At 32.9% G+C, this 17,812-nt stretch overlaps 3 protein-coding genes across 8 annotated transcripts; 2 read left to right on the top strand and 1 right to left on the bottom strand.

Annotated features, from left to right (window-relative positions):
• The first annotated feature begins 279 nt into the window (after positions 1-279).
• LOC115707138 (phosphatidate phosphatase PAH1) lies at positions 280-5,855 on the top strand. Of its 6 annotated transcripts, none has more exons than XR_009688034.1 (13): positions 280-547; positions 1,108-2,602; positions 2,694-3,298; positions 3,386-3,459; positions 3,671-3,755; positions 4,154-4,240; positions 4,474-4,546; positions 4,653-4,696; positions 4,788-4,916; positions 5,010-5,108; positions 5,198-5,269; positions 5,394-5,489; positions 5,572-5,855. XR_009688034.1 is itself a non-coding variant. In XM_061116147.1 (11 exons), the coding sequence occupies exons 2-11, from the start codon at positions 1,237-1,239 to the stop codon at positions 5,252-5,254; spliced, it is 2,619 nt and encodes an 872-aa protein (XP_060972130.1). In that variant the 5' UTR covers positions 342-547; positions 1,108-1,236; the 3' UTR covers positions 5,255-5,535. The 6 variants fall into 6 exon arrangements, 1 of the variants encoding a protein (XP_060972130.1); XR_009688033.1 differs by having other exon boundaries at positions 342-547; positions 5,198-5,255; XR_009688031.1 differs by having other exon boundaries at positions 342-547; positions 5,010-5,120; positions 5,198-5,255.
• Positions 5,856-7,467: 1,612 nt separating this feature from the next.
• LOC115707137 (25.3 kDa vesicle transport protein SEC22-1) lies at positions 7,468-11,119 on the top strand. Its single transcript, XM_030634997.2, has 6 exons — positions 7,468-7,709; positions 9,144-9,366; positions 9,821-9,984; positions 10,075-10,221; positions 10,453-10,529; positions 10,625-11,119. Exons 2-6 carry the CDS (start codon positions 9,179-9,181, stop codon positions 10,706-10,708), a joined length of 660 nt encoding a protein of 219 aa, XP_030490857.2. The 5' UTR covers positions 7,468-7,709; positions 9,144-9,178; the 3' UTR covers positions 10,709-11,119.
• A 141-nt stretch (positions 11,120-11,260) lies between these two features.
• Positions 11,261-17,789, bottom strand: LOC115707136 (3-oxoacyl-[acyl-carrier-protein] synthase II, chloroplastic). The gene is made up of 13 exons (XM_030634995.2): positions 17,082-17,789; positions 16,796-16,983; positions 16,486-16,692; positions 16,259-16,369; positions 16,076-16,171; positions 15,890-15,935; positions 15,709-15,788; positions 15,540-15,608; positions 15,377-15,446; positions 15,107-15,267; positions 14,934-15,014; positions 11,619-11,678; positions 11,261-11,537 (listed from the first exon to the last, which is right to left on the bottom strand). The coding sequence occupies exons 1-13, from the start codon at positions 17,374-17,376 to the stop codon at positions 11,421-11,423; spliced, it is 1,581 nt and encodes a 526-aa protein (XP_030490855.2). The 5' UTR covers positions 17,377-17,789; the 3' UTR covers positions 11,261-11,420.
• Between the last annotated feature and the right edge of the window lie 23 nt (positions 17,790-17,812).

Raw genomic sequence — 17,812 nt, 5'->3', positions numbered from 1 at the left:
AACTGAAAGAAAATCCAAAATCAAATGAAAAGAAAAGGAAAAAAGAGAAAGAAGAGAGTGGAAGTTGATTGATGTGTGATAGAAAAGAAAAAAAGAGAAAGAAGAGAGTGGAAGTTGATTGATGTGTGATGGGGATGACACATGTGTCTGTGCATGAGAATGGTGTGTAAGTGGTATTATTGTAATAAAATAAAGATGGTAAGTAAAAATGTTGATGTAGGCGTGTAGGAGTAAAACAGTAATAAAATGTGCAAAACAGATTTTTGGTGTAAAAATTTCAACATGAAATGTCTTTTTTTTTTTTTTAATAATAAAAAAAAAACAGCAAATAAAATTGAGTTAGATTCATATGTGTGTTCGACCTTGGAAATACAAGTTGGACAAGAGATCGAAGCCTGGGCCTGCATTTATTTTATTGTCTCACTATAAATAACCCTCAATCTGTATTTTCTTCCTCTTGTTTCCTCACAATCTCAATTCCTATCATCATCATCATCTTCATTACCATTCTCGTTCTGTTTTCTCCCTCTGCCATACCCAGCTCCAGGTATCTCTTATTTATCTCTCTATCCCCTTTGAATATATAAGAAAAATGGGACCTTCGTTTAAAAATTATTCCTTTATTTCGTATCTCTCGCACAGGTCAATTGTTTATTTATTTTTTGAGTTGGGTCGTTTCTGTTTGATCTTGGATGTCTTTTCGGAACAGAACAGAAGGTGAAATGGAAAATTTATAGAGTGGGTTTGGACTCCGATTACTCCATTTATCTTTAATTAGTCGTTTTTTTTACTCCAAGATAATTTTTCACTCTTGCGTGTTTTCTTCGTCTCTTTTAAAGTTGTCTTTTTTGGGAAAGAAAATTGTTTGGTGCTTTGTTTGGTTGCTGAGAAACTGTGATAATGGGTATTTTGATATTGTCGAAGTTTGTTTTTTTGAATTTGGTGTTGAATGTACGAGTCTTTATGACTATCTTGGATTGTTTTCAAACTGGGTTTAGGAAATTTCGTGACTTCTTTGATTCTTCTGTTCTATTTTTTGATGATTAGAATTTTTTTAATCAGATTCTGGCGATTGTTAAGTTGAGGTTTTTGTTTTATGTTACATAGGTGGCACTGGAGAATGACGGTGATGATCAAGGGGGAGAACATTAGTTGTGATCAGATTTTGAGTTTTGTTTAATCTTGGATTGTTCTTTGGGGAGATTCTGAAAAAAAGGGATTTCTTAGCTAAACCAAATGAATGTCGTAGGAAAAGTTGGGAGCTTAATTGCTGGTGGTGTTTACTCTGTTGCAACACCGTTTCATCCTTTTGGTGGTGCTGTTGATGTCATTGTTGTTCGACAGCAAGATGGAACTTTTCGAAGTACACCATGGTATGTTAGATTTGGTAAATTTCAGGGTGTTCTTAAAGGTACTGAGAAGGTTGTTGGTATAGCAGTCAATGGGGTTGATGCCAATTTTCATATGTATCTTGATAACTCTGGTGAGGCCTATTTTATCAAGGAGATTGATGTTGGTAAAGGGAGTGAGCTAAATGGGGTCGCCAAGAATGATCAAGAATTTAATGAGGGGAGTAGTAGCATAAATGGTGATAAGAACAACAAGGAAAATGAACATGTTAATAATATTCGTAGACTCGAGCATAGTGTGTCTGATTCTGCTGTAGTTCAATTGCAAGAGGAGCGTGATTCTTTGGGGGAAGATGGGAGGTTTTATGAATTTCAAGATGATGAATCTTCTCTTGATGATTCAGAGTATGGTTCTAGCCGTTTTGAGAGTTTAGATGGTGACAAAATTGTTAAATCCCAGAATTTAAATTCAGAAGTTGTATTGGTAAGTGTGGATGGTCATATATTAACAGCCCCCATCACGGCATTGGAACAGGATACTGAAAATGTTCAATTAAGCACCCCTCAGTTTCATCTTGGCCCAGGTGAAAGTTCTGAGTTTTGTGATGTCAACGATGAGTTCAGTACAGACGAAAATTCTTGGCTGGATTATATTAGTAAGCTGAATGCACCTAAACCAAATGATACATCTGATAATCTCTCTATAGTTAACAATGAGGAAAGTGTTTTTTGTCAGCAGCAGCTGGAAGTACGTGAAGGTGAGGAAGAACATGCCTTTCTATCTACTGAAACTCAAAATTTTAAAATGGAAGAAAAAATTATTTTGGCGCGTAGTGATCTAGAAGATGCATTGCAAGTAAATGATTCGGAATCATCAGATGTTTCTGCACATATTAAAGATTTAAGTTCATCATCAGATGCTTATATTTCACAGTCTAACCATACTATTATAGTTGCTAATGACGCTGAAGAGGTTACTGCTGAATTCAGAAATGATGATGGGTCATCTCTTTCATGTAGTTCTTTTCCACTTAACAACGATACAAGTATGAATATAAAGCTAGAAGATGAACCAGCTGATGATTCTGAAGATGAAGAGAGTTTATCTCCTCATTCTGTTACTAAAAATTCAGAGTTGAAGGATGAACAGTCAATTATTGGGATAGACTCTATTGACATTACACCAGAGAGACCTACAGACAAAGAGGAACCTCAAACAACTTCTACAGAGATACAAATTCAGTCCAGTACAAGTAAGTTTCTCAAAGAATTTCCTGTCTCTTTTTAAGGAAAAATATAAATTTCTAAAGCAATCATTTTGTTTATCCATGTCATTATTTGCAGGGTTCGAGATCTCGCTCTGTGGGAACAAACTTAATGCAGGCATGGGCTTGGATGCGGCTGCTGAAGCTTTTGATGCACATCGCATTTTGGCAGAGGATTTTAAAAGTTCTGGCTCATCAATTATTAAGGATGGAAATCTGATCATTAGATTTAGAGGGCAGTATTTTCCATGGGAAAAAGCTGCTCATTTAGCTCTTGGAGTAGCTGCATTTGGTATGGACTTGCCTATTGATCTCAAGGACGCAATTCCTGTGGAACAGGACAACACACGAAAGGCTGGGAATGGTTCTGGATTGACATCCACTCCCTCTGGACGCAGGTGGCGCCTATGGCCTATTCCATTTAGAAGGGTCAAAACACTTGAGCACACCAACAGTACTTCGTCAAACGAGGAAGAATTTGTTGATTCTGAATCTGTTTTACACAGCTCACAAGCAGAAACGACCCCAAGTACTCCGACATCCCAAACCTTCCATGAATCTCCTCGCAAACAATTTGTGAGGACAAATATTCCCACTAATGAGCAGATAGCATCTTTGAACCTGAAAGAAGGTCAAAATATTGTGACATTTAGTTTCTCTACTCGGGTTCTTGGAAGACAACAGGTTTGAGTTTTATTTATCTTTATGTTGCTCCATCTTAATTCAGTTTCTAGTATTTAGCTGTTAAGATTTTCTGTTCATGTGTTATAGGTTGACGCACACATTTATTTATGGAAGTGGAATGCACGAATTGTAATTTCTGATGTTGATGGTACAATAACAAAGTAAGACATGCTTACAAGTAAATAGATACCAGAAATCATCAATTTCTGTTTACAACTTTCGTTTCTCTTTCTAATTTTACAGTCGGACATGCTTATGAAAACTACTTAAGTCACAACATAGTATTAATGCAGATTGTGTAACATGTAGGCAATGTTGTAATAAATTCAGTCTTAGTCTCTCATTCACTTCACTGGTGACTTTTTTCTCCAGGTCAGATGTTTTAGGTCAATTCATGCCTTTGGTTGGGAAAGATTGGACACAATCTGGGGTGGCTAAGCTTTTCTCTGCAATTAAGGTATTCTCCTTAGCTCTTTAAGATCATCCAAGATCTCAAATTTCAGTATAATGAACTATAAATGGGGTGATTGTTTTATAAATGTTTTTGAATATGTAACTAAAATGCAATGAAGTTCTTGGTATTATAGATGTAGTTTTAGTGCTGGTCAACAAGAACAATTTTTTCACAGTTCAAATACTTCAGTACATTCTGTTTCTCATAGCTTTGCAACCTTTTTATTGTAATAAAAGAATTACTGCCTTTTTAAAAAGTATATATTTTTGTTGATCATTTGTAGATTTGTAATTTATTTTTGTGTAGGAATGGATTTCCTTGGGTACTTACGCAAGAAAAGTTATTGAACCTCTGTTGTCCCTACTGAACTTGATTTAATATTATTCTGACTTTTACAACAGGAAAATGGATACCAGCTACTATTTCTCAGTGCACGAGCTATTGTTCAGGCGTATCTAACTAGAAGCTTTTTACTTAACCTTAAACAGGTACCATGTTTGATTTTTTTTTTCTGGTATGATTGTTCTTTACTTGGTCAGGCATTGCTTGCATAATGTGGCACTGTTTTGGCATAGGTTTTTAGTATCAGATTCTTAAAGTTCTCTTAGTATAATAGGTGGTTTTGCACTTTCTAATATTGGTTTGGAGTCTTGTGATTGCAGTTAATTCTAGAACTGAATGAGCTAAGTTAAAGTTATCTTCTTAATTTCTTTGCATATAGGATGGAAGCACTCTACCAAATGGACCTGTTGTGATCTCACCAGATGGATTATTTCCTTCGTTGTACCGCGAAGGTGAGATGATCTTGCTGATAATTATTAGGACAGCCATTGTAGATGTTCATTGTTGAGTATGCTTGGATTGATTAGTTTATTTCTCATATTATTTTCTTCATTGCAGTAATAAGAAGAGCACCTCATGAATTCAAGATTGCATGTCTAGAGGTTAAAGTTAACAAAAAGCCTGTAACTAATTTCAAATTTAAACGCATTTCGACAGGCTTCTTCTGACACAATATTCTTTTTCTATGTTTAGGATATTAAGAAGCTGTTCCCTAATGATTACAATCCATTTTATGCGGGTTTTGGAAACAGAGACACAGATGAACTGAGTTACAGGAAGATTGGGATTCCAAAAGGGAAAATATTTATTATCAATCCTAAGGTATTATTCTATTGTATTGTTGCATAAAAGAGTTGGTAATGGTAGTGGTAATGGGATGATTCCTAATTGGTTTATGAACTGTGAACTCGGCAGGGTGAGGTAGCCATTAGTCATAGGATTGATGTGAAGTCATACACTTCTTTACACACTCTTGTGAATGACATGTTTCCTCCAACTTCATTGATAGAACAGGTAAGCGAGCAGGTAAGCAATGCCATTATTTAAGAAGAGAAAGACAGTGGTAACAATCTCAAGTTTGATTTGAATGTATGTGTATGCAGGAAGACTTCAACTCATGGAATTTTTGGAGAGTACCACTGCCAGAAATTGATGACTAAAGTCAGTCTCATAGAGTTGAGTTTAAAGAGTAATTTGTAATTTAGTTTGTATTTAGAGGAGTATTATACTTTTGTTTTGATATGGATGGTGATAATAGAATATGGTTCCTTATTGGGGTATGAACTATGAACTTGGCAGGGTGACATAGCCATTAGTCATAGGATTGATGTGAAGCCATACACTTCTGTACACACTCTAAATAACATGTTTCCTCCAACTTCATTGATAGAGCAGGTAAGCAAAGCCATTATTCTATTTTGTTTTTTTTTTTTGGTGACAATCCCAAGTTTGATTGAAGGTATGTATGTATGTGCAGGAAGACTTAAACTCATGGAATTTTTGGAGAGTAGCATTGCCAGAAATCGATGATTAAAATAATAGAGTTGAGAGAGTAGTATTGTACTTTAGTTTGTCACAAGTGTTCTAGATCAGTATTATATTGTTGTTTTATATGGCCATTCAAAATTGCAGCATATTCTTTTAGATATCTTGTGACAGTACATCATGGGTTTCTTCCTCTCTCAATTTTAATATTTCCCAATTTGTAATTTCAACAACAGTAATTTTACGTACAGAAATATACAAAATGTTCTCACTTTAGTTACTTTGTTTCCGTTCATGTGAAATTGTGGTTGATGAGATCATTCAAATGCATGATTGCTAAAGGGAAATTTGATTTTCTATACTTACATATACTTAATATTTTTTTTTAAAACACATAACATTTAATATTTGTAGGATATGACACATTTTAGAATATCCCTAAAATACCCCCATTTACATTACCGCCTCCCCACTCTCTTCTTCTCTCTTTGTTATAAACAAAAAAAAAATTAAAAAAAAAAATTAAAGTGGGCATCGGGCCCTACATCGGGCCCATCGGGCCAGTCATCTGACCATCGGGCCCATCGGGCCAGTCCTATAAAATGAAAAAAAATTAAAAAAATTAAGTGGGCATCTGACCATCGGGCCGACCATCGGGCCCTACATCGGGCCCATCGGACCAATCCTATAAATAGAAAAAAAAATTTTAAAAATCCAAAATGGGCATCTGACCATCGGGCCAACCATCGGGCCCTACATCGGGCCCATCGGGCCAGTCCTATAAATAGAAAAAAAAATTTTAAAAATCCAAAATGGCATCAGACCATCGGGCCCTACATCGGGCCATGCATCGGACCATCGGGCCATGCATCGGGCCTTCATCTTCAAGCTCATATCAAACTAGAAAATCGAATTTTCTTGCCCAGAAAGATCACAGACCCTAGATCTACTCCATCTAACCCTAGATCTAATCAAGAATGCACATATCCAACCTAAATCTATCAACTAACAACATTTTCACCATAATCAATAAGAAAAAAAAAATTAAAAAACCGAAGTGGATGGGTTCCCTCCGTGGGGTGGTGGGTTCGGTGGGTTCTTCGTTCGAGTGGGGAATCGTGGTGGTCCAATTTCAAACGCTAGAGAGAGAGAGAGAGAGAGAGAGAGTCAGTTTAGAAATGAGGGGGGTAAAAATGGGTTTAAGTAAAAGTTATCCCATTTTACAAATTATGTATAGTTTTAGATTAGGATACCAATTTTAATCCCTAATATGCATATAATTTCAAATTTCCCTTGCTAAAATCGAATTTTGACGGTACCATTGCAAAAGAGAGACAACTTGAGGAAGGAGGTTGTTTGAGTGGTACGGACAAGTTGAGTTGAGGTGTGCTATTGTAAATCTCTGTCTCAACCGCCTTATAAAACAAATGTAGATTTTTTTTATGGACTTGTTTGTTAATTGTTATATAGCTTTTAAAATAATTTATAATTTATTTACAATTTTTTTGTATCGATGTCCAAATATTTTGAAAATTATTTTTTCATCCAACGATTAAAAATAAAAATAATACTTCTAAAAAAAATAAAACGAGTTTTTTCATTTTTATTCCTCAAAACAGTTTTTTTTTATTATTTTTTTACGAAATTCTACATAGAAATTTTTATTGCAACAAGTGCTGCAACTTAAATTGTAACAAAAAATCGTATAAAAATCCTATTGCAATTAGTGGTACAATCACTTTAGAAATTCAAGAAAAAAAAATTAAAAATAATTTATGAGTAATTCCCGAAGTAAAATATATTTTGCAAAAATTGTAATTACTACTGTATTTTCTGTAGAAAAAAAAATTAGATATGAGGTGTGGATTTATTTTTTATTTATTATTTAGTAGAAAAAATGAGTTGATGCATCGGTGTGTTGTACCTTTGGAAATATGATTGACTATTGACGCGTATAACTGGACATAAGAGATCGCAGCCTGCGGCTTTGCATTTATTGTCTCACTTGGTCTCATAAAAAAAAAAAAAACCCTCAAATTATTTTTTACTTCTTCTTCTTTTGTTGCGCAGAATCAAAATTATTATCATCGTCCTCCTTCTATTTCTCCCTCAAATCAATGCCATACCCAGGTATATCTTGTTAACATAATACTTTTTTTTTGTTCTTTAATTATAAGGAAAATGAGAATTACATGTTAAATTGATCATTTGTTTCGTATTTTTTTTTGGATACTTTTCGTGGGTCATTTTTTTTTTTCTATTCTTGGGTTCGTTTTTGCTTGATCTTGGATGCCTTATTCTAATAGATCATTGAATTTTATGAAAGTCTTATTATGAGAATTGGATCTTAACGGCGTGAGAAAATCTGCTTTACTGTACACAAAGAAGAAGGGAATACATATTTAGTTTGCATTTTCTCAGATGGTGAAATGGAAAATCATAGATTGGGTTTGGACTCAAATCATTACAACTTGCTTGCCAAGCCAACTTGTAAATAAGCGAAGTGTTTTGGCGAGGCTATAATCCAATTTCTTCTACCATCTTTGCTATGTTTTGTGATGGCTATTTCTGCAATTATGCATTGGGGGTCTAGATTAATTATTATAAAAGAGAGGGACTTTTTAGCAAGCTCCACTGAAGCTCCGCTCGCTGTCACGCGCTGTGTCGCCGACTAGAACCCGCCAACATTGGCCTCGTATGGCTATTCGAAGTTGCCGTTCGGCAATATTCCGGCTGTAGAGAAGTGCGGTTGAGACTATCATGCCGTGGCGAAGCCACATTGGCTATTCTAGTCGCCGTTGAGAGGGACGACGCGGTGAGTAGTAGACTTTCCTCAACTCGAAAATTCACTTCAGATACGTCAGAGGAGGACTCTTTCCGACGAGCTCGGTTCTCCAGAGGATAGACTCGATTTAGGTGGACCCTTAGTCAAGGACGATTAATAGTATCTTTTAACAAAGAATTTTCTCTTTTTTTTTTCTTTCTTTACAAACAAACTTTTTTTTTTTCCTTTTCTTCTTTTACAAACAAATTTGATTGTACAAAAATGCTGTTAATTGCGAACAGTTGAAATTATAATGGAGTTGATGTCAGAGTAGTACAGTACAGTGTAATCTTGATAGCTATACTGAGGATTAGGTTGGAGGATCATTAATTTGAATAAATATCCCCACATGAGTTATTTACTCAAATTCTACCATGGCCTAGGCTCGTGAATCGTGATAAGTTTTCTTGAATATTGTTGTTTAGTTTGTACTTCGCAGTTCTGATAATTTGTGCTATAGTGTGTATTTGATGCTAATGCTAAGCGTAAATATATGGATTAATCATTAGATAATATATTTATTAAATTTCATTTAGTTTTTGAATAATGAATTAATAATTTTAGTAGTTTTAAATTCTTGGATTTAAACTCTACTGTGTTCCTTCTCTCCCTAGAAATTATATTCTTATTTTCTTTCTTTCTCTAGATCTGTTCTCTTTGTTGTTTTCTCTTTGCTCTATCTATTCTACATTAGTACTACTACATAAGTTTGATCTTATGTAACTGTTGACCTATTGCAGTTTAAGTACTAGAGCAAGGTATTTGGGTACTCAAGATGGTAAAGCTAACGATGATTGCCCGAGTTACTGATGGTCTTCCACTAGCAGAGGGGCTCGATGATGGCCGTGATATAACAGATGTTGAATTCTACAAACAGCAAGTCAAAGCATTGTTCAAAAACCTCTCAAGAGGTCACAATGAGCCGTCAAGGATGTCAGTTGAAACTGGACCTTACATTTTCCAGTATCCTTGTGTGTTGTGTCTCTGTTTCCCCCATATTTGCTTCTTGCATTCTTTTCTTATTTTTCTTGTTATAGAAAAATTTGGTTCTGATTCATTGGATTATCCTACAGATTACTTTCTAGGAAAATTTGTTTGATTGGGTTATGCATGCAGCAGATGTCGGTTCTTCCTAAATTTATTCTAGAACTTATGACAGTCTTGCTTGCATTTGCATCAACTCATTCTAGTTGAAACTTTAGTAATTGATTTTGGTTCGATCTACACCAGTAAAGATGTATTTCAGCCATGCTCTATGACTACTGTGTGTGTTGATTTTAGATATTCCCATGCACATGAGCTCACTTTGCAAGCTTTCCTGTGGACTTTCATTTGTAACTTTCTCCATAACTTGTTTACGTGTATTCCAATTTTGACTGCAGCCAATTCTCAATGTTACCTTAACCTAGTTTCTTAGCTATATAACAGAAGGACGTGTCTGTTACTTGACAATGTGCGACCGTGCCTACCCAAAGAAACTTGCTTATCAATACCTTGAAGACTTGAAGAATGAATTTGAGCGTGTTAACAGGGTGGGGCAAATTGAAACTGCGGCCAGACCATACGCCTTCATTAAGTTTGGTGTGTTTTTGTTATTGATGTTTTTCCTTCTCTTCCTTAATCTACAGTGGTCTTACTGTGTCTAAGTTATCATTTTTTATGTGTTTATAGATACATTCATACAGAAAACAAAGAAATTGTACCAGGACACTCATACTCAACGGAATATTTCAAAGTTGAATGATGAGCTCTATGAAGTCCACCAAATAATGACTCGAAACGTCCAGGAAGTCCTTGGCGTCGGTGAAAAGTTGGACCGTAAGATTTTTCGATAACTTCATAATCATGTCATTAATATGCATCAAGTTATATTAAACACATGCACTATAATACGATATTGTTCATATAAGTAGCATTTTCTTAATGTTTTGCAATACACTAATGCAGTTCCCTTGCTCACTACATTATGCATCTTCCCTTTCTACTCCATGAAAAATTGTTTTTGTACAATATGAACTGATTAGATCTCTCTCAAATTCAATTTTGCAGAGGTTAGCCAAATGTCCAGTCGATTAACATCTGAATCACGCATATATGCTGATAAGGCGAGGGATCTTAATCGACAGGTCAGTTCTATCCTCTGATTCAATTTAATTACCTATCAGATGCATTTGGATTTCCCATTAACATTGTAGATTTTTTTCATCTACTGCTCTTTTAGGCTTTAATTCGGAAGTGGGCCCCAGTTGCCATTGTTCTTGGAGTAGTGTTCCTCCTCTTCTGGGTTAAAAACAAGCTCTGGTGAACAAGCTGCCTTATCCCGATTTTGGAGGTTATGAAGTTTTCAACGGGATATTGATATTGACTATTGAGGAATGGGTGCGGGGTTACTTTCCAGACTTGAATGCTTGAGGCTCATGGAGGATTAATTTGATGGCTGAGTTTGTTAACTTGTAATTGAGTTCATAGAGGTACCCTTTGTTGTCAAATTAAATAGTATACTGTTTTCCAAAGAAAGAACAAAAATAGAAAACCTACCGTACCATAAATACCATTTAAAGTTATCAGAAATTTCTTTTTTGATATCTTCTGTCATTTTCATTCTATTGTCAGTTTTAAATTTTGAATAGAATGACTTTTGTGGACACAACCAACTTTCAAACTTTCACGAGTGGGTGCCTTTTAAATGTTAATGGACATTGTAATTTATTATGAATTGTTTCGTAGTACAAATTTTGAGGACACAAATAAAACTAAACATGTTCATTTGTTATGCTAAAACTAGTATGGAGAAGTTGAACCATGAAATAGTTCTTGAAATATGTGGTTTATAGTGCTCTCATATTAAGTCGAAAACTGAAGAACAAGTTGGCACAACACTATTATTGGGAGATCAATGATAGAATTACACATTTTGTGAACAGCAAAGCTTACAAAAGCAAGTCTTTTAATTTTCATTCTTCTTTGGAAGTGAAAATACTAGATGATAATTAGGGTATAATTGTTTAACCCCAAATTCACTTGTAAGGCGCAAATACAAGAGACGAGTTCTGTCCGCCGAAGGCCAGTGAGTTGGACAATGCTACCTTTATGTCCAAACGCTCCTTCTTCTTTCCCACTAGAGCATTCATGCCCTGATCACAATCACAAAATCCAACCATGAAAACAACACTGAAACATTAACTCTCAACATACTTATAACTCATTATACATACCGTGCCCTCATCGAAATTATCAAGATTTATGTTTGGGTGCACCATCCCAGTTTGTATTGCCTGTATATGAAAATCGAGCATAATATGTAAAAAAAACAAAAACAAAACCCAAGATAGAAAGTTCAATCTTTTTCTCTTCCATTTCTCTCCGTTTGGGAACCATAGGATTCACACAAGTAACTATGGGCTGAGTATTACGATCGTAACATAGGCATTCATGGATTTGAAAAATTATTACGGCTGGTTGTGAAGATGGACAGATTTGTATTCTCCGAATTGGTTGCAACTGCTCTGCATGTGTTGGCACCATTTTGTCGAAATTGATGGCTAAGTCTTACTATTTATTATCTATAGCACTGTTCATTATCTCTAACACTTACAAACAACCTTATATATTATTATAATTATAAATACTTATTTATATATATATATATATATGGAAAGAGGTTTTGATGGTTACATTTTATTATGTAATCCATCATGGTTATATTTTTTTAAGCCATTGGATTACTATTAAATGGTTGTGATTATTTTAGAAATTAAATAAAAATAAATAATAAATAACTTGTAACCTGAAAGTAACCTAATCATTTATTTCCTTATAAAACTTAAATTAAGATTAATTATATTTTAAAATTAAATTAATTATAATTATTAATTAATTTTTTGCAACTTATTACTATATAAGGATCTTTTAGCAATTTATTTTTTTATACTTAAATTATTTAAAATTTTATAGCAAAACTTTTTATAATTTAAAATTATACACATATAATTTCATAATTTAAATTTTATTATACTTGTAATCTTAATTTTAAATTATTACACTTAATTATTTAATTTTTTTTATTTAAATATTTAAAAAGTAAAAAATGAAATAAGTTGAAGGATTTTTTAGAAAAAAAATGGCTGCACTTGTTATCGATTGATTAGCTTGAGCCCTCATACTTAGTTCATATAATTGTAACAAAATAATTAAATATCATTTAAAAATAATTAATTATTTGAAAATTTATTATAAGAAGAGAATTTTAATTTGTGTCAAAAGAAGTTTAATTTTTGTAAAAAAAATAAATTTTATTGTAAATATTATAATTAAATTGTTTAATTATTAAAATAAGTCAAGTAAGGATTTAAATATAAATATTAATTGCTAAAAGAGGTCTTGTTAAATATTTAATTAATTATTTTAAGAAAATAGTTAATTATAATTAAATAATTCTAAAAAAGGAATGTCTATTTAATTAATTATTTTAAGAAAATAGTTAATTATAATTAATTAAATCTAAAAAAGGTAAGTTTACCTATTAGTAACCTGCTATTACAGGTTAAAGAAAAATAGCAATATAGTTCTGATAAAAAATATAGCAGATTGAATAGTCACCCATATATATATATTTGTATATATTTATATATTAAAATATATCTTTTATTATTTATATTGTTTTTGATTTCAGTAATTTATCCATTAGAAGATCTGGTCTATTTTTTTGGAAAATACTTTCTTTTAATAAATAGCTTATATAAATATAGCACTAATTCTCGAAAGCCATGGCAAGCAAATGTGGAGGTAATGCCAATGTTAAGTTCGGTTGGTACCAACCGCGCGTCTTCTAAAGATGAAATCTCGAAGATCTTCTTCCCTCAATTCCACAATTTTCCACATAACTATGGATTGTACGATCGCGGTCTCTATCTTTCTCTAAATGATTTTCTATTCAAAAGAAAGAAAAAAATTAAAAAAAAAAAAATTTCTTGCTCATCAAGTTTGTTGCGCGGTTTTATGCTCTCTATACAACACGGTTTGTGGAACAGTTATTATTATTATTATTATTATTATTATTATTATTATTATTATTTCGTTTGAAATAGTAATGAAACACTTATCATAAAATAATGAGTGTAGACAGAGGCTACGGTGATGTGGTGTTGCGGGTATAGTAACATTGACCTTTGCAGTTATTTTGTTTTTAGTTTTTATTTATTTATTTATTTTAAATTTCATATTTTTGTTGCATATTTTTTGTGGTTTTTTTAACTATCCTCTATAGCTTTTTAAGGAAGTTATAACTATCAATTATTCTTATTTTATTTATTTTTTATTTTTTAGCACTTATTTATAATAGTTTATGATTTTATTTTTTTATGAATTAATTATTGTAAATTGGTGTAATTTTGCGTCAATTATTTTATTTATCAATTATTTATAATAATTATTTATTTTTCAATTGGGGATTCATATTTAATATTTTCACATATAGTTTTATTTTGGTGGTTGGATAGAGGATAAAATTTATTTACTTGCCTAAGATTTTAATGTAAGGTTATATAGGATCCCACTATATATGATTGGTGTTTATATTTGCATTTTTTTAGAATAATTTTATATGTTGGTAGATTTTTATGAGATAAGTATTGGTAGTTATTAAGGTAAATATATTATTTTAGGTAGAATTTCTTATTTCTTATTGATTTATTATTTTAACATTTTGTTATCTTTTTTTTTTTAGTTATTAAATTATTTTAGTTTTTCTTTTCTTATTACACTTTTACAATTTTCCATTTATGTCGTTAAGTTTTATCCAATTTTCTTTTAATAAGTTATTTTATTTGTCTTAACATTGCTAATATTTTTTATATATTGTTGTGTTATTTTGTACGGTGATATTATTATGTTATGTTAATGTTCATTAGTTTATTATGTAAAATTTTATTATTTGGAGTTCGATAAAAATTTAACGAGTTTGAACAAGATCTCTCCTCAAGTATTCGAGTTGGAGATAAGTTTCTATCTTTTTCTTATTTTATCTTTATTATTATTATTATTATTATTATTATTATTATTATTATTATTATTATTGGTATAATATGTTCTAATTATTCTTATTTTCTCTTTGGTTTTGTAGGGAAGTTTACAGATTAGCAAAAGCTAAACTTATGTAGCTTTAGTGGTTGCACTGGATTGATCTCTTGCATTGGGCTACCTAATAAATCTTTTGAGTTTAGTTGATTATTTTCAATTATTGTATTTTCTAGGAGATCCTTCTTCTTTGTTTTAATGTAGGATCTTTTCTAGATTTTTTTGCTAGTTTGCTATCCAATTTTCCTGAGGCATCTCTGATTCATGTTTATTGTACACATGAATTAGCAGTTCGTGCACTCAGGGTGGATGATAAACTAGTTTGGATAGATGATTTTTCATCTTTTCTCTATGTATAAACTTTTGAGTATTTTCAATGAAAGTTCATTGTGAAAAAAAAAACCCAAGATAACACAAAATACAAATGGCGAGAGTTTTAGTAAAAGAGATTCAACCTTAACTGTTGCAACAGCTTCAACAGCACCAGCAGCCCCCAAAAGGTGGCCTATCATGGATTTGGTAGAGTTCACTCTCAGCTGCAAAAGAATGTTGTCGAAACAGTCACCAAAACCGAAATCTGGTGGTCTTAAACTAGAAGAAAGTATGTACATTTACGATTCAAACATACATTTGGATTCTTTCCAAAACATCTGTTTATAGCTCTGATTTCTTCCATATCACTGGTTGGTGATGATATAGCATGTGCATTTATGTAGTTTACATCTTCTGGGGCTACCCCAGATTGAGCTAAAGCGTTCTCCATGCAAAGAGATATTTCTCTCCCTGATTCTACAAAAGAAGAGTAATGTATTGTTAGATGCCTCATACGAATAAAAGCCAGTTACTGAGAGACCAGATTAGACAATGCCAAGAAGAGTCTAAGTTGTTGGTTAGTTACCATCATAACGAAGAGCGTCACAAGTGAGGCTTCCCCCTAAAAACTCTGCGTAAATAGTTGCTCCTCTCCTCTTAAGTAATAAAAAGAAATAAGAGAAGTTTAAAGCTTAAAAAACTTGACCAGTGGCTACTGTGCATAGATATAAGATTAGGATCAGGACTACCTTAGCATGTTCCAATTCTTCCAATAACAAAACTCCAGCACCTTCTCCCATCACAAATCCATCTCTAGTCTACAAAAATTAGCAGTTTTAAGAACAAGATTAAACAACTAAGAAAACCAGAAGACTAAGGAGTAAAAGTTTTGAAAGGAAGACTAGAATGGAATAATACAGTATCCCATGGTCGCGAAGCTTTAGTTGGTTCATCATTTTGACGCGAGAGTAATTTGCATGCTATAAAACCTCCAATAGCTGCAGAGATTAAAATCTCAAACTTAGTTTGATATGATCATAAATTCAAAACTTTATCTCAAAATTCAAATACACAAGAATGAAAGCACTGGCTGTATTACATATGGGAACAATCGCTGATTCTGATCCACCACAAAGCATCATGTCCTACAAAATTTGCCAAAACTAGATTAGAGACTCCACATGGGTTCATACAATGCTGAAAATGAAAATGTCAAAACATTCTGCTAAGACGCAAAAAAGCATAAAATCTCAATCCAACTGAGAGTAATAAGGTGAGAACTTACTGCATCACCACTGGTAATATGATGTGCTGCATTCAGTATACAAGAATTGCTAGTTGCACAAGCTGCTGATATTGAGTAGTTTGGTCCTGTCCAGCCCTGAAATTAGTGGCAACATTAATAACAATGTGTACAAGTTTTGTGTTTTGTATGCCATGAGACTTAAACTAAGTTGATTTTTTTTACCAAGTCTATTGCTAGTATAGCAGGGCCCATGTTGGTTCCTGTAAAAGGAACAGTAAAGGGATTTATCTTTCTGTAAGAAGATCTTAATGCTTCATTTGCTTCAGTAAAAACCTAACAAAACGAAGAAAAAGAATAACAACAACAACAACAACAACAAAAGTAAGTTATAGTTCTGAAAAATAAATGTAATTTGGAAAATGTTATATTGAATTTGCATTGGACTTAACTGATATGCCTCCTAATGCTGAGCCAATTAAGACTCCACATCTGGCTTTATCTAATTCTCCCATTTTTTGTGAAGTAATCCCACTATCTATCAATGCTTTCTTTCCTGCAGTGAGCATATAAAGCATGAATTTGTCTGCCCTCTTAGAAATCTTTGGAGACACATATTCTTCTTCTGTTGAAAAAGACTTTATTTGTCCGGCGATTCGCTGTTGAAAACAAAAATGTGAAAACTATGAGTGAAACTGCAAACTCAAAACCTCATTAAGTTGCCACTGTTGAAACTTATATGTAAATATTTTATATACATACCGAGGGAAATTCAGAACAATCAAAGCCCTCTATCTCACTTATGCCACTGACACCTTCAAGAAGATTAGTGTAGAAGGCATTTGGATCATGACCAATGGAGCTTACCACACCCAACCCTGTCACAACTACTCTTCTTTTCCTTGTTTCTTTCTTAGAATCAGCTTCCACAGTAGCACAAGTAGCTTTGTCTATACAAAGATGTCGAAACAATACAAATATAAAACTTAAACATACATAAAGCATTATATGGTATGATATATATATACTCTCTGTATAAAGAAATTACCTGCAGAATGAGCTTCACAATTCATGAGCCTACTTTTCCTTCTTCTAGTTATGAAGGAATTACTCTTTGATCCACAAATGGGGAATGAAATATTTTCACCAATGACAGCTAAAGGTGCATAAAGTCCCCTGGAGCTGTAGTACTCTTTTTTATATTGATCAAAAGCACCTTTGCCATTGTTGCAACATGCTAGAATAATAGTAAGATTGTTTCTTTGAGCTCGTGGGCTCAGTCTATTCTGAGACTGAACCGAGAACCATGTACAAGGAGAAGAAGCTATGGAAGAAACCTCCATTGATTAATGAAGGGATAGCTTAATCAACAGTAGAGAGGAAGAAAGTTTTTCCCTTTTAAATATTTTATAATATGAGAGTTGGATTGGTGTGACTGTTATATTTATTAGCCATGCAGTGTAGCTGATAATAGAGATATTAAAAGAAAATGAAAAATTATGTTCACACAAAAAGAGTGGAATGTTGTAATTTAAGGATCCTAAATATATATATATGTATATTTAGTTGTGATTAAGAGTCTTCTTATATGTAGGAGTTTGTTTATTATAAGGAAATATGGCTTGTGTTGCGTTGCATCTATCTGACACTTTGATGGTATTGTATCTATCTACTCTTTATACTAATTACTATGTGGCAGGGCTAAGTAGTTAATTTTTTACCAAACTCCTCACCCGCCACATTTGCTATTTTTCTGGACTTTAATGTTATTGGAGACGA

This window comes from Cannabis sativa, chromosome 1, assembly GCF_029168945.1.
Source record: "Cannabis sativa cultivar Pink pepper isolate KNU-18-1 chromosome 1, ASM2916894v1, whole genome shotgun sequence".
Taxonomy (NCBI): Eukaryota; Viridiplantae; Streptophyta; class Magnoliopsida; order Rosales; family Cannabaceae; genus Cannabis; species Cannabis sativa.
This window is presented reverse-complemented; position numbering and strand designations above follow the sequence as displayed.

Coding starts and splice junctions, on each gene's coding strand:
- LOC115707137 (XM_030634997.2), top strand. CDS start 9,179: ATGGTAAAGCTAACGATGATTGCCCGAGTTACTGATGGTCTTCCACTA. Junction 9,367..9,820: donor ACTGGACCTTACATTTTCCA/GTATCCTTGTGT, acceptor CTAGTTTCTTAG/CTATATAACAGAAGGACGTG. Junction 9,985..10,074: donor ATACGCCTTCATTAAGTTTG/GTGTGTTTTTGT, acceptor ATGTGTTTATAG/ATACATTCATACAGAAAACA.
- LOC115707138 (XM_061116147.1), top strand. CDS start 1,237: ATGAATGTCGTAGGAAAAGTTGGGAGCTTAATTGCTGGTGGTGTTTAC. Junction 3,299..3,385: donor GGGTTCTTGGAAGACAACAG/GTTTGAGTTTTA, acceptor CATGTGTTATAG/GTTGACGCACACATTTATTT. Junction 4,697..4,787: donor TCAAGATTGCATGTCTAGAG/GTTAAAGTTAAC, acceptor TTCTATGTTTAG/GATATTAAGAAGCTGTTCCC.
- LOC115707136 (XM_030634995.2), bottom strand. CDS start 17,376: ATGGAGGTTTCTTCCATAGCTTCTTCTCCTTGTACATGGTTCTCGGTT. Junction 16,984..17,081: donor TTGTGAAGCTCATTCTGCAG/GTAATTTCTTTA, acceptor ATCTTTGTATAG/ACAAAGCTACTTGTGCTACT. Junction 16,370..16,485: donor CAGCATTAGGAGGCATATCA/GTTAAGTCCAAT, acceptor TCGTTTTGTTAG/GTTTTTACTGAAGCAAATGA.